At 45.1% G+C, this 15,531-nt stretch overlaps 1 protein-coding gene across 1 annotated transcript in view; it reads right to left on the reverse strand.

The window, feature by feature from the left end:
- AFG1L (AFG1 like ATPase) overlaps positions 1-15,531 on the reverse strand; it is a 562,248-nt gene that overhangs the window by 430,984 nt on the left and 115,733 nt on the right. The window contains exon 4 of the mRNA XM_078648410.1: positions 891-992. Within this exon, the coding sequence (XP_078504536.1) occupies positions 891-992 (102 nt within the window). The remainder of the gene's footprint in view (positions 1-890; positions 993-15,531) is intronic.

Below are 15,531 nucleotides of genomic sequence, written 5' to 3' on the forward strand. Positions count from 1 at the left end.
CAAGTAAAGGGCATGCTCCATCAGGGGGGGAGGGTCGACACACAAAAAGGAGGGACATATATACAACACTGACCACAAAAAGGCAAGCCATTGAGAAGGACAAGAAAAGCACCAAAGTAAAAGAGATAGGCGGGCTGTAGACCACAGAATAGATGAAGCATGTCTCGAAGAGACAGCGCTGCTTAGGCAAGACCTAATATTGGTTCATGATACCAAATCTGTAATTGAACTTTCTGACACAAAATGTCTGAAAAGCTAAGCAGCTCTCTACAACAGAAATCACCTCATGCGTACCAACGGACTGAAAAGGAAATTATCAAGGATTCCAGAGAGACCAGTAAGATCATATATTATATATTTTAGTGTACATCCTTGCACTGAGATCGCACATTTTTGCAACCATGGCCTCTGGTGGACAAGGTCAGAAAGGCTACTTGGTGACTTCTGAGCTTTGCCTTGGTTTTGCCATTAGCAATAAATACTTTTCGTGTAATCAAGGGGAAACTGGTGCTTGTATGGATTTAGTGTGCTCAAAACATTCAGTAAATTTGCGGAAAAGTTCTATAACCACCAACACTACAATTGTCATATAAAGTATGTGCAGTGATCCATATCCTATATAGATTCTTGGTATTACGATTAATTACAGTCACTCATCACATACATAAACAAAATAAAACTTTTACTTTGCCTGGTTACATTAGAGCCATTTGAGTGTGTCCATAATGTAGCCATACATGATATGGGTGTTTTCCAAAAATCATTTCAACTCAATCTCAGGAACCACAAATCATTTTTAACATGTTAATTAGCATGCAGAAGGGAAAAGACCTCTGATTTACAAGGTGACTAAAAAGCAGTTTAAATAAATGTGTATGCGTTCAACTTACTTTTGTGTACATCTAGCATAAAACCATGAAAATGCACCCTCTTCTTCCTCTCCACCTCCACATGAGAATAAAACATATCCATAACCATTGTCTTGCCAGTGCCTGTGAACAAGAAGAGAAGAGACACGCTGATAGAGGAATCAACTATTATGCACTGGTTAGGTTTTATAAATAAAGCGGTGACTAGTCCAGTTGGCTTCCTATATCCATTGCCTTTAGTAGTCAGTCTATGTTCTTTTTTTCAAATGTGGATGACATGGGTCCATTCCTTCATACAGAAGCTTTCCTTGTTGATTTAAAAAATATTGGCATTTTCAAGTATTTATTCATTCCCTCTGGAACCCGCATATATTTTTATACTTAACTTAAGGATTCTTCAAAAGTGATCCCTAATTGCAAAGGTATGCTGTGCAGCCCAATTGTATCATATTGTATTACCTATTTTAAGAAATCTCAAAACATTGTTTGTACCCAAGATTTTATTTGGTCACATACGTAACATCTTCTACAAACTCAAAAATACCTCTCAGAGTTATTCAATTTAGAGGGATAGGGTGTCTTACAATGAATCATTTACTTTTGCGCTTGGTGGCAGGAGTGGATAGAGAGAAAAACAGTGGCTTATAATGAGCCATTGTAGGATAGAGATGCTCATCACTTTCCACCCCCTCAACATGAACACTGGAATGAATCAAGACATAATATTTCAGAGCCCCACCACACACACAAAAAGTATCGGTCTAATGGATGGTATGGTTATGAGCTAAAACTTTTAAAAAAACTTCAAGATTACTAAATTATTCTAAGCAAGCAATCAGGACTACTCCAATACATATCTTATAGTCACACCCCCCACACAAATGGTTGTATGCTACTATATTCCATGGCCCTAAGTCATGCAAGATATCGCATCATCGCTTCAAGAGAGAGGAATGAATTTGCCCCACCCACTCTTACCCTACTTTTAATTAAACAACGATTATACCTCACTACCCTTAATCTTAACCATTGATGATCTAGTATCAGGCAACACTCCACATGACAACTCACACAAGAATGGATACAAGGGACTTGTTTCAACACACAGAGACTGAGTTACACAGATACCATTGCGAGCCTCTAGCAATAGCGGAGGAAGCAGGACTATAACATTCTCATCACATCCTAAATACTGGAACGCAAATCATCTTGTGAGGAGGGGGCAGAATGTTGTCAGACTGTAGGGAGCCATCACTCGAGGAAGAAGTTGAAAGTCCCTGGAATAAAGCCTATCTGGAATAAACTAAGCAGGTTTATCACCAAAAATGTGATGACAGACGTGGTACAAGCTAGGTATTGTGAAATGGAACCACTGTGTGCAGAACACCTCACTACTGCGATGTTATCTCGAATTTGCATACGTTTGGTACATTACGTAAAAAAAGTATTAGTGATCAAAGTGTCATGCACAGTCAAGAAGGAAAACAACACCAGAGACCATTTTACAGAATATGGCCTGCTCTCCTTTTTTGCGCCAGGTACACCTATGATAAGGTGCGCCTTGCGCAAACAAGGAGAATGCACCATATTATATTGAATGTGCTGCCCCCAGGCATGCCGCAAAGTCGTGCCCTGGGGGCAGCACATTCATGTGAAATATGAAGTGACTTTGAACGAGCAGTTTTGTACCAGCTGGTCCGTGTTTCACTGTTCAGGTGGCAACCCGTCTGCACTTTTAAGGGAATTTACAGATCTCCTTGCAGGTCGATGCAGTGAGTGACTGCACCTGTCTGCAAGGGGATGTCTGGGGCACCATAGGACCCCCTTTGCCCCTTCGAGACGGCTGCTATCTAGGGGCACACTGACAGTACGCCACCTTTTAGGCGGCACACTGTCAGTGCGCCTCCTAATTGCTTCTTTGCCTCCGCGCCTGCGTCTATTGTACGGGGTAGGGGCAGAGGCAAAGGGATTCCCTCATTTACATGGGGCCACGCCCTCATGCAAATGAGAGAACACCCTTGGTGAATTCGCTGGCACTTTCTGTATTACAAAATGGGCCGCACAAGCGTCTGCGGCCCTTTCCGAAATGCCAAAGTACCGCGGGTATTTCCATAACAAGGCCAGAGGGATTAATGGTAATAGGCCATTGAAGGAAATTATGGCTAAAGTTACAGAGAGTTGTGCCAAACAGGTTAAAGGGAAGATGAATGGCAAGAAAAGCAAAACTAAACCCAAAATATCACTGCAAAGTCTAATGGCACACACAAATGGAAGACTCCTGATGTGTGCGACACTGATATTCACATGGCATATAAGAAGAATTGCCTTGCTGCAAAGCAGAAATGTTTGGGGTGTTGCATAGAGTGTCATTCACAAAAGTAGGTGGGAGGAAAAATAGGAATATGGCAAAAAGAGTAAAGAAGGTAGGAGCTAGCAAAAGTGACAACAAAATACCTACATTGAACATGAGGTACAAATCCTAAAGTGGGTGGAAAACTGAAATGAAAGAACCTTGCGCTTACGCAGTGTGGAAATAGAGTGGCTGATTTGGGATGCTATTTTAATATAATTGAAGAACAGAAGAAGAAGGAAAAATTCAGCCAACACCTCCTTGGCCACTTATATTTTTTTAAAAAGATTATATTGCAGAAATCACAGAGATGCTTGGTTACCGCACACTTGTATGTATGTTTATGATTAGGCAAACAATAGGGAACCTGTATGTAGCTAGGAACGGCCCTCCGGTTTTGGGGTGAACAGATAACCGGGATATGTATATTTTTTTGGACCCAAACAGTGAAAAGCAGCAGTTAATTGTTTATCCGGGACAACAGCTAGGGAATGAGTTGCTAAAAGATGTCCCCATGGCTTTGGTGCTAAAGTGGGTAAAATTAAGGCATTATGCACTGTATTAGGACGACAATGGGCAAAACACACAAGGTAATGAGCATTCTCAAAGACAAAATCTGTTTCTTTGTCAGAAGGATCATAATATAAATATAATAATGAGCACGTTTACCCTAACTAAGTTAAACTAAACATTAACGTTGATTAAAGATATGCCTTGTTTCACTACAATTGGTTTATTGACAGCTTACCACCAAAGGGAGCTACACAAAGACAGCAGAGAGTTAACAGCGTTTATTACTCCCATCGGGTGTTACTCCTACAAATGCATGCCCTTCTCTTTAACAAACGCAGAAGCATTTTCCCCAAAGACTCATACACAAATTAGTCAAAAGAGAAGACGGGTATCTTTATTTTCAGGATGACATCTTAATAATGGAATAAAAACAGGGAGGAACATTATAGGAAACTGGAGAAAATGATGATGCTTTTGTACAAGAGTTTGTAAAATTCACAAACTCTAAATTTGGTGAGAAATGTGTCATATGTGGGATTTTAAGGTGGCGATTAAGATGTCAGGCGGAATTCCTTCCTGCCGGTTCGTAAACGGGACCGACTGACCCCCGGTCGGCAGTACTGATCACCTGATTTAGATGCAAGCGTACACTGTTCGGTCGCATTTCAACATTTCCCTATGGGAGCTTGAATTATGGCCATAAACCAGACGTAGCACATGCTCCCATAGGGAAATGGGAGGTGGTGTTAATCCCTACACCGCGTGGCAGGCACCTCAAGGTGCCTGCCACAGGGTGCAGGGATTAACGGGGGGCACCAACCGGAGGCCGCGCACATAAGAGGGCCCTGATGGGGGCAGCAAAAAATGCTTTCCGACATGGACATGGACAGGTTGGCATGGAAACTGTGTCGGAAACCGTGCATCGTCCCACGGGCAGAAAGGCCAGCCTTTTGGAATTACAAGCCAGTTCTGTCGAAAGTCAGCCGGAATGACTAGCCGGTTGCAATTCCGACCGGCTGATTCATAATCAGCCGGTCAGAATTGAAACTGAAAATGGCGGTCGGAGATAGGCCCCTAAGTATCTGGGGAGTCCAAGTTAATTCAATAGGGGGCTCTCAAACGCCGGAATAAGGATGAGTTAGGATCAATTTTAGGAGTAGACAAATAATAAGCAAAATACGTTAGGAACTTTGCTGACAAGACTTAATGTTTATGTCAACTACAAAAGAAATCCAAATTTACTTGGGATGAACACTGTGAAAAGAGTGCCACTGAAAATAAGGATAGCATGTCTGTATCACTTCAGGAACATAGTTTAATTTTTGCTGAAATTCAATATATTCTTGCAAACAATCCATGGTGGCATATCAAAAAAGTGAATGATAGAACATTATTAAAAAAAATATCAATCATTCTTTTGTGCCAGGCTACTCACTAGTCCTGTATGGTTTGGGTTAAATACGAGTAACCCACCAAGTAGATTAGTGTTAGTTAAAATGGCTAAACTCTCTAAAACTTTGCACAGAAAATATATATGTCTTTATACAGATGATTATGGGCTGCGTAATTTAACAGATGTTAGGATGCAAAATCTATTAAACAATGTAAATACATACCAAAAGAATGAGTCGCATTACTGTATTTATTTATTTATTTACTTGAGTTTTATATAGCGCTGGCTAGACCCGGAGGTATCAGAGCGCTTTACATGAGGAGAGTTAAATAGGTTGCAAGTTACACATTGTTACAGAAGGTACATCAATTACATTACATCCGTTGGTTCATGGCGTGTAGAAGGGTAAGGGGGTAATGTAAAAGGGCGATGGGGAGGGAGATTAAACGGAGCAAAGGCACAAAGATGAAGAAAGCAGGTAGGGGGAGAGAGATTCTGGGGAGAAAGGAATAGGGGAGGCAAGCAAAGTATGAAGGAGGGAAGAGGTGGGGGAGGGGGTAGGAGACATAGCGAGGAGACGAGGAAGTAACTGTGTCTGATATTCGGCTGGGTGGGAAGACGGCTCACCGTGGTAAAGGGATCATTCCCAGTCTTCCATTATGTGTGATTCCCTTGTGGCAGTGGACTCTCTCACCGGGGTCGCTGAGACTCCAGGGCATAGATGCTGGATCCCTCCCCAACAAGGGGAGAGGAGTGCTTTGGTCACGGGCACACCAAGAAGAATGAAGGAGGGAAGAGAAGGGGGAGGGGGTAGAAAACCCAGCGTGAACACAGTGTCCGAGTTCGGGCAAGGTAGGAGACGATTCCCAGTGGTAAGGGGAACAATCCCAGTCCTCCACGATGTGTGAATCCCTTGTCACTGTGGACTCTCTCAGAAGGGTCTCTGAGACTCCAGGGCAATAAATGCTGGATCCATCCCCAACAAGGGGAGAACATTGGCACACGCAGGTGTTGGCTATAAAGTGTATACAGTATGCATATAAACGAGTGTAATTCAAAATTCACATTAACAAATCGCATAATTCTAGGGCAGCTTCCAAAATGCATTAGAATATAATTGCCACTTGGAAGATAAGCTCACAGATATATACCGGACAAATACAGATATTTGGCGTTTCTGTTCCCATCAGGTAATGAGCTGAGCACACGTACCAAACTCGGGTCTGAAAGAGAAACCTCATAGCTTGTTGAGGGGAAGATGATGTTCAGTATAAAATATTGGGGGTCCTACGCAGAAACCCTTCTTCAAATCTTACAAACTAAAATTCTGTGGCGGCTCCTCCATTATGGCAGTGGAGCGTCGCCCCCTACTGAAAGCCAGTAGAGGCAAGGACATAAAAAAATTATAATATTTTTTTTTAATCATTTTCTTTTGCGCCCTGCAGGCTGCCTGCCAGACGAGCCGAGGGAAGGACAGCTACAGTGACGCTGCAGCAAGCACCAGGGAGAAGGGGTAAATGGTGGGTCCTGCTAAGTGCGCATGAAAACCGTCATGCGCACTTACCCTGGTTGTTACCCTTGTTGAACAGCTGGGTGGATAAACCAACACAGGCTACTAGTCAATATCTGAGCGCCAAACTGAGGCGCTCAAACCTATCTCAGCGCTGCTCACATGCTGGGAATGGCGTTTCCAGCATGTGAACAATGCTGGAATTGGGAGCTGGGTGCATGCGCAGTGTGTGTGTGTGTGTGCAGCAGTTCCTGGAAGGAGGCGGCCGTCGGAGCAGGTAAGTGCTTTATTATTTATTTTTTTATTCTGTTTTTTTTGTTCCCCCCTCCCACCCCACCACTTCACAGTACTTGTGTCCGCAACTGATAAAATGTAATGCGAGTCCTAGTTGTAGGTGAACCTTTGTGGGGATCAGATAATTGTAGATAAAACATTTTAGGCTAGTACTATGGGTTTGATATTCAACTAAGCATGGGCGTAAAATCCGCTCCGCTCGCGGATTTTTCGGATTTTCGGCAAATTCGCAATCCGCGAACGCTCGCGAATTTGTCGAAAATCCGTGAATCCGCTCGCGGCGGATTTTTTGCTTGGTTGCGGCGCGCGGCGTGGTGCACGGCGTTCACTTTCCGTCATTTTAGCGTTTGCCGAGTTGTTTTTCTTTGCGAGTGACGCGCCATTTTAGATCTTGCTGCGTGTTCCCGCGGGAGTTTGTCGCCCGCGAATACGTACTCGCGGCTTGCCACCTTGCACAGCACACCTCGCGAGAGTTCGCAATTGCGAACACGTAGTTGCGGCGGAAAGGAACAATCTCGCACTTGCGAAATAGAGATTTTGCAATTTCGCACAAGAAAATCACCAGCAAACAGGATAAACCTTCAGAAAATTATGATTTTTATCAGAATCACTCCTCAGGTTGACATTTGCATGGCCTTTTTTTTTGCAAGGAGTCCATTTTGGGGGGGGGGGGAAGGAAGTGCCCCACAGTCTCCAACTTCCTGTTCCTGTCCAGCAGGCTCCTCCCAGTGCTTTGTCCATCTCCTGGTCACTTTCATTTGGATCTGGAGCTGGAAGGATTACTTTTTGTGGGTGCTGCTGGATATTTGGATTTGAGGCCTTTTTGACTGTCTTTGGATCACTTTTGGATTAGAAATCAACTTTCACAAGTAAGTTTGTTTGGGGCATTACAGTTGCTGCAAGTACAATTTTGGAACTTTTTCAGAAAATTAAATAAATTATATTGTGGGTAGCCACAGTATCCAGTAGGACCAGGGTTGGTTATGGGTGCATGATACAACTGTTTTGTTGAATTTAAACACCATTGAGGCCATGGATGGGCTGGGATTGTGCAGATTTTATTGTTTTTTGTCGTTTTTTTGGGCCTGCTGGTGTGGCCCTTTGCCCAGGGGTGGTGAGTGTTGCATGGGCCTAGTCTTTCTGTGGGGTGTCTTCTTGAATTTAAACACCATTGAGGCCATGGATGGGCTGGGATTGTGCATATTTTATTGTTTTTTGTCGTTTTTGGGGGGCTGCTGGTGTGGCCTTTTCCTTGCCCAGGGGTGGTGCTGGTGCATGGACTGAGTGTGCCTGTGGTGTGGTCTCACTCTCTTTGATGTAAACATCATGGATGGCATTGGATTGTGGTGATTTCTGGCTGTTTTTCTGTTTTTTGGGGGTGTACTGTTGATGTGGACTGGCCATGTGGGTGGTGGTGGTGGCCATCTTGAGTGCTGGCTGGTACAGGCAACATGTGCTTGGGGTGTAAGGGGGCCATTTTGAGGAGAGGCAGTGTCTGAGGCCTGCACTTATTTTGCCTACTTTTCATCCCTTATGCCCAGGGGTAGTGAGTGTTGCATGGGCCTAGTGTTTCTGAGGGGTGTCTTCTTGAATTTAAACACCATTGAGGCCATGGATGGGCTGGGATTGTGCAGATTTTATTGTTTTTTGTCGTTTTTTTGGGCCTGCTGGTGTGGCCCTTTGCCCAGGGGTGGTGAGTGTTGCATGGGCCTAGTCTTTCTGTGGGGTGTCTTCTTGAATTTAAACACCATTGAGGCCATGGATGGGCTGGGATTGTGCATATTTTATTGTTTTTTGTCGTTTTTGGGGGGCTGCTGGTGTGGCCTTTTCCTTGCCCAGGGGTGGTGCTGGTGCATGGACTGAGTGTGCCTGTGGTGTGGTCTCACTCTCTTTGATGTAAACATCATGGATGGCATTGGATTGTGGTGATTTCTGGCTGTTTTTCTGTTTTTTGGGGGTGTACTGTTGATGTGGACTGGCCATGTGGGTGGTGGTGGTGGCCATCTTGAGTGCTGGCTGGTACAGGCAACATGTGCTTGGGGTGTAAGGGGGCCATTTTGAGGAGAGGCAGTGTCTGAGGCCTGCACTTATTTTGCCTACTTTTCATCCCTTATGCCCAGGGGTAGTGAGTGTTGCATACTTGCATGTCCCTAGTCTTTCTGTGGGGTGTCTTCAATGTAAACATCATGGATGGCATGGGATTGTGCTCATTTTTCTGTGTTTTGTCGATTTTTTGGGGTGTATAACTGAACTGATGTTCCTCTGTCTTCCATTGCTTTTAGGTGCACAAGAAGACTCAATAGAACCACCAGTGCCAGGAAGAAGTCCTGCAGCGGTGTGTGCAGCATAACGTCACGCGACGTCACGTCTGGACACAGAACCCTCTGCAACTCGTGCAACTGCTGCCTGCTGACCTGCTCTGAAGAAGATGGCCCCAAAAAAAGTAACCCGTAGCTCCTCTAGCAAGAAAGGTGCCAGTAAGGAGCAGAAGAAGCAAGTTACCAAGGACACTGGTGTGCCGCCCGCCCCTTTTTTTGGGAGTAAAAAAAAAAGTATGCCTGCAGCAGCTGCAGCGGGATCTGCTGGGGACCAAGCTGGCAGCAGCACCCCCGCTCCATTGGGCTCAGTGCCACCACCACCACCACGCCAACTTAAGTCCAAGCCCTTGAGTGGTGCAGAGGCAGCCAGTATACTTCTTCAATCACCATCGACCAGTGATGTTGGCTCATCGCAAGAAAGCAGCAGCAATGTCCCTCTATCAACACAGGTTGTTGTAGCTCATCTGACGAGTGTTGAACAACCACAGCCGCAACAACAATCACATGTGCAAGTACAAGCCCAAGTACATGTGGAAGGAGAGGCAGCGCAAGGAGATGCGCAAGCAGAGGTGCATGGAGGGTCACAACAAGTGCCCACAATAGTTGTTCCTCCCGAAGTAGGGGCACATCAGGAAATCGACAATCAAGGCGAGGTATCATTTGAGGAAGCCACTCCTCCTGATGATCCTTCATTGTCTTCCACACCCCTAGCAAGGAAGAGATCAAGGGTGGTGTCTACATCCTCTTCAAGCACACCTCCTTCTGATGATACGGATCAAACTTGGGAACAAACAAAGGTAGTTAAGCGTAAAAGGAAGCTCGTCCAAAGTCTCAGAGTTATGGAGTGTGATGAGTCTCAACAAGAAGTGGCGGATACTGCTGCTGATGAAGACTCTGCCAACGACGACCCAGTCATCATAAAGGTCACTGCAGCCCCAGCGGGCATGCAGCAAACAGACATTTTGACCCTAGCCCGAAGAGCTGCTGAGCGTGAGGATGATGTTGTCGATGAGGAGGCAGTGGAAACACCACAATCATTGGAGTTAAGTAGTACACCAACTCGTCCCGCTTCCATATTTCTTTCTGGCAAGAAGAGACCTCCGTCAACCTCGACCTTAATTAGTGGCGGTGAAAGTGCAAAACGTACAAAAGTTGGGCAATCCACATCCTCCACTTCATCTGGCATTAGCTTCATGACCACCACCACCAGTATCGCCGCCTCCTCCATGTCCCACAGACACTTCAAGTCCCCAGTTTGGGACTTCTTTACTGTTTGTCCAAAAAATCCAAAGTTTGCCATTTGTACCATTTGTAAGCAAGCAGTTAGTCGTGGTAAGCCAGGTACCAACTATGGTACCGGAGGCCAGAGAGGTCATCTTAGGAGACAGCACACTGTCAAATGGTTTGCGCACCTAGATGCGATCAAGAAAGGCCAAATTCAAGGAAACGTTGATGTTTCATCTGATGATGACGAGCAGGAAGAAGACGTGTCAAACACTTCCCTTACACCCAGTACCCCTGTCAGCAGCACACCCAATGTGAGGCACACTAAGAGTGTTGGAGCGAGTGAGACACCAACGCACAAAAGTTCACCAGCGAGCAAAATTGGGTCAACGAAGTCATTATCAGCCCGTAAATGCTTGGTCCAGGGCAACATTAGAACAATGCTTACTTCAGACGTGCCATATGAACGCAACCACCCACTGACGCGTCTGTATAACACTAAGCTGGCTAAAATGCTAGCTGTGGACCTTCTACCTTTTTCTTTTGTAGAAGCTGTAGGTTTTCTTGAATTAGTGGCAACGCTCTGCCCTAAATGGAAAGTTCCGAGCCGGTTCTATTTTGCCAGAGTTGCGGTTCCAGCACTATATGAAGATGTGCTGCAGGCGATTGGGGCAGCTTTGCAGAAGAGTGCTGTTCACACAATACATCTGACAACAGACATGTGGACCAGTGGCCCAGGCCATGATTACATGTGCATCACTGCACACTGGGTCTCTTTTTCAGGTGTTAAAGCAAAGCTAAACGCAGGTGTTGACCCGGACAAAGTTTTCAAAGCTGCTCGGAAACATGCAACACTAGCCATGTTTGGCTTGGAGAAAAGTCACACAGCAGAAAACCTTTTGCAAGAGTTTAACAAAAAGGTCTTGACAATGCTATCCCCCCTAAAACGCAAGATTGGTTATGTTTCCACGGATAATGGCTCCAATGTAGTTAAGGCCATGTCGGAGGGTGGCTATTTCAGAGTGCCATGTTTGGCGCACTGTATCAACCTGGTAGTTCAAAAATTCTTGAGTGATAGAGACAGTGCAGCGTTCGCGGTAATGGCCACCTGCCGCAAAATGTCCAACCATTTCAGCCATTCTTTTAAGGCCCGGAAGCATCTGCGGAGACTGCTACTTCAACGTAGAATGCCAGTGAAAGCACTCATCCAGGAGGTGGCAACACGTTGGAACTCAACCTTTTACATGCTTGAGCGTCTGTATGAGCAGTATACGGTACTCGATCACTATTTCTTCACAGAGGGTAAATCTCAGAAGGAGGACCTGCGGATGACTGCGGCGCAATGGGACATAGTTAAAAGCCTGACAGACATGCTTCGTCCTTTTGAGTTCTTCACGCGTGCAGTCAGCCAGGAGGACTGTAATTTGGGAAAAGCTATCCCATTGTTGTGCATGCTGGAGCACCAACTGATGGCGGTGTCTTCTGAGTTTGAAAAAGAAGATGAAGAAAAAAAAAACCATTTCATTTTGTCAGAGAAATTATTAGAGCGCCTACGTGGTGATGAACGTCTTCAAAAGATCAAGTCCGATCAGCATTACATTTGTGCTACTATTCTGGATCCACGCTACAAAAAGGCGCTGGCAGACGAAGCATTCTTTCCTTTTGATGATGCAGATGTTCAAAAGTACAAACATTGGTTAGCCTGGTCAGCCAATAGGTTTGAAAAAGAACGGCAGGTTATTGAAGGAGAAGCCAGTACATCAGCATCAGCATCAGCAGGCCATCCCCAGTCACAAGAATCCACTTCTGCACCTGTGGCTGGGGCACAAGTGACCTCTCAGCCGTTAAAGACACCGGCAACTGGATCATCTGCACCACACACAATGACAACACTAACAGTGGCTGCGGAGGAGGATTGGCTAAGTTTGATGGGGTATGGTTCTCGAAAAAATGTCACAGCCACAGCAAAAAGTAAGCAAAGTGGAGGAACCGTTGATGACCTTGAGTCGATGGTGCAGGACTATATGAATGACTCAACAGTGGTCTTTCTTAATGAGGAGCCATTGCAGTATTGGCATGGCAAAAAACAATTGTGGCCACAGCTCTACAACCTGGCTATAAACTATTTGTCTTGCCCACTCGCAAGTGTGTCTTCTGAACGTGTTTTCAGTGCTGCTGGTGGCATTGTAACTCCCAAACGGAGCCGCCTCTCGCCCAAAAATGTGGAGCGGCTGACAATGATCAAGATGAATCAGCACCTCATACCACCTGATTACAAAGTACGAGAAAGCACGCCGCATGAAGACGAGGAGGACGGCAACGTAGATGAGGGGATTTTTTCTCTGTTCGGTGGCACTGACCTCATCCAGCCTGAATTCGCAGAGTATGATGACGAAATCTTGTTCTTATTCCCTGACACCGAGCACTGAAAATGAGACAATCAATCAAGAACTTTCTTTTTCGTCCTTATTCCCTTTTATTCCTGTGTGCTTTGTGTCTCTCTTTCTTTGTTTTGTACAGTTAATTTAATTCAAACTTTAATCACCTAATCCCAAAAACAAGACCATCATCAGAACTGTCTTCACTTGTTTGCTTATTGCTTTGAAGGTGCCGCAGTCTACATTCCTCAGGTTCACAAGTTACGAAGAACATGCTCCTCTATCCTCCTCCTCCAGACTGCGATTTCCCTCCAAGCAGAGTGCTGGATTACGCCCAATGAAGAAAGACTCAGCACTTGTGGGGGTGTTGTACTTCTTTGCGGGTGAGTTGACGGATTTGGGCCCATTGCTGTGAAGCTCTAATAATGGACAAAAGTGTTTTGGACCAAATATGAGGTGGAAATTTCTTGCCGTTTTTGCTGACTTGCTTGCCTTTGAGGTGCTCTTTGGCGGGGTTCCGGGGGTTTGTGGGTAATTTTTGGTGTCTGTCGAAGCACTGCTGCGACAGTCTAATCTTGATTGCATTTGCTTTTCAGGAAATCCGTGGTGGAAAACAGGAGTTATGATGATTGATGATGATGACCTAGCTGAACAGCGCCGCATTTGGACCGAAGGCCGAGAGATATTGTAAGTATGAGATTTAGCTTTTTCGCTGTTTGGGGGTGTTGTCGGTTGTTTTTTTGCGGGTGGGTTGGCGGGTTTTGCCTGGGGCATTCCTGGGAAGGTCTAATACCGGATAGAAGTGTTTTGGACAAAATCCATAAGGAACAGCCTTTTTTTTGCTATTTCTTCTGACATCTTGCTCAATGTAGCGTTTTGGGGGGCTTCCTGCTGTTCGTGGGTGGGTTGCGGCCGGGGTCTCTGTCGAAGCACTGCTGCGACAGTCTAATCTTGATTGCATTTGCTTTTCAGGAAATCCGTGGTGGAAAACAGGAGTTATGATGATTGATGATGATGATGACCTAGCTGAACAGCGCCGCATTTGGACCGAAGGCCGAGAGATATTGTAAGTATGAGATTTAGCTTTTTCGCTGTTTGGGGGTGTTGTCGGGTGGTTTTTTGCGGGTGGGTTGGCGCCGGCGGGTCTTGCCTGGGGCATTCCTGGGAAGGTCTAATACCGGATAGAAGTGTTTTGGACAAAATCCATAAGGAACAGCCTTTTTTTTGCTATTTCTTCTGACATCTTGCTCAATGTAGCGTTTTGGGGGGCTTCCTGCTGTTCGTGGGTGGGTTGCGGCCGGGGTCTCTGTCGAAGCACTGCTGCGACAGTCTAATCTTGATTGCATTTGCTTTTCAGGAAATCCGTGGTGGAAAACAGGAGTTATGATGATTGATGATGATGATGACCTAGCTGAACAGCGCCGCATTTGGACCGAAGGCCGAGAGATATTGTAAGTATGAGATTTAGCTTTTTCGCTGTTTGGGGGTGTTGTCGGGTGGTTTTTTGCGGGTGGGTTGGCGCCGGCGGGTCTTGCCTGGGGCATTCCTGGGAAGGTCTAATACCGGATAGAAGTGTTTTGGACAAAATCCATAAGGAACAGCCTTTTTTTCAAGGTCAAATTTTGTTCTAAAACACAGTAGTACACCTACCTTGAGGGGAAAGATCCGCTATAATATTTTGGCCATACTTATTGATCCTTAAAAAGGTGACTCAGACAGAGCACGCAATTTCTAAAATATTGTACTGTCTATTAGGGAAATCAAAGTGTGACTTTTTGCACCACACAGCGTACATACCTTTTATTTATTTATCAGTGGTATTGTAATAGCACTTCCTTTTTTCCGTTCAATAATTACAGGCCGGGTTTCAGTCAACATCCGCCAGGCAGGCAGTGGACAGGGTGTCTTCTGTCAGTGGTCACCACATTGATGGACGAAGCGTCAGCTGGAATGGAGGAGTGCCGCCAATAAGAGGAATTGTTTGCTGCATGCTTATTACTTACCAAATTCAACAGGACAACTCCAACAACATACGCAATACAGATACAGTATCCATTGTTGTCTTTAATTCTATGAGTGTGACTGCATGTGCTTACCTTTAGTTTGTAACCAAAGATTGTCTGTATCTTCAATTATTGTTTGTCCATGCTCTGCTTTTTTTTTCTTCTCTCAACAAAACCTACCCAAAAAGAAACCCCCATTCCCATCCATTTTACAAACCCTAACCCTCTTCCCCCGGGCTGTGTTGTTTTGCTTGATGTCTGACTAAAATGACATCAATAATTCCACACACTTGCTGGGGAGGATAAGGTCATAGCAGCAACAGGCTGGTGAAGGAATACGAGGATATCTTCTAGACTTACTCAGCTTCAGTACTATATCTTCTAGTAGTAGTAGCCAATGTCAAATAAATTCAACGCAAGTACTAGTTATACTTGCAAGCAAATACTTTACCATTTGTTAGGCTACATTATGGCACTGTTCTAGTGTACTGTCACCTGCTATTTTCTCGATCGTACCGTAACCGTTGTAATGCTACAGTAAGGAGGACAAACAAGGTTTCGTTTTCTTTTTTTCCATAGGCATGCAACTGCCACTGTGTCACACCACTAGTACCACCGCAATGAGGAAATGTCACCCGCCCAGGATTGACAACGTTAATCCCCATTTCACCTGGAGCCA

Source organism: Lissotriton helveticus, chromosome 6, assembly GCF_964261635.1.
Source record: "Lissotriton helveticus chromosome 6, aLisHel1.1, whole genome shotgun sequence".
Taxonomy (NCBI): Eukaryota; Metazoa; Chordata; class Amphibia; order Caudata; family Salamandridae; genus Lissotriton; species Lissotriton helveticus.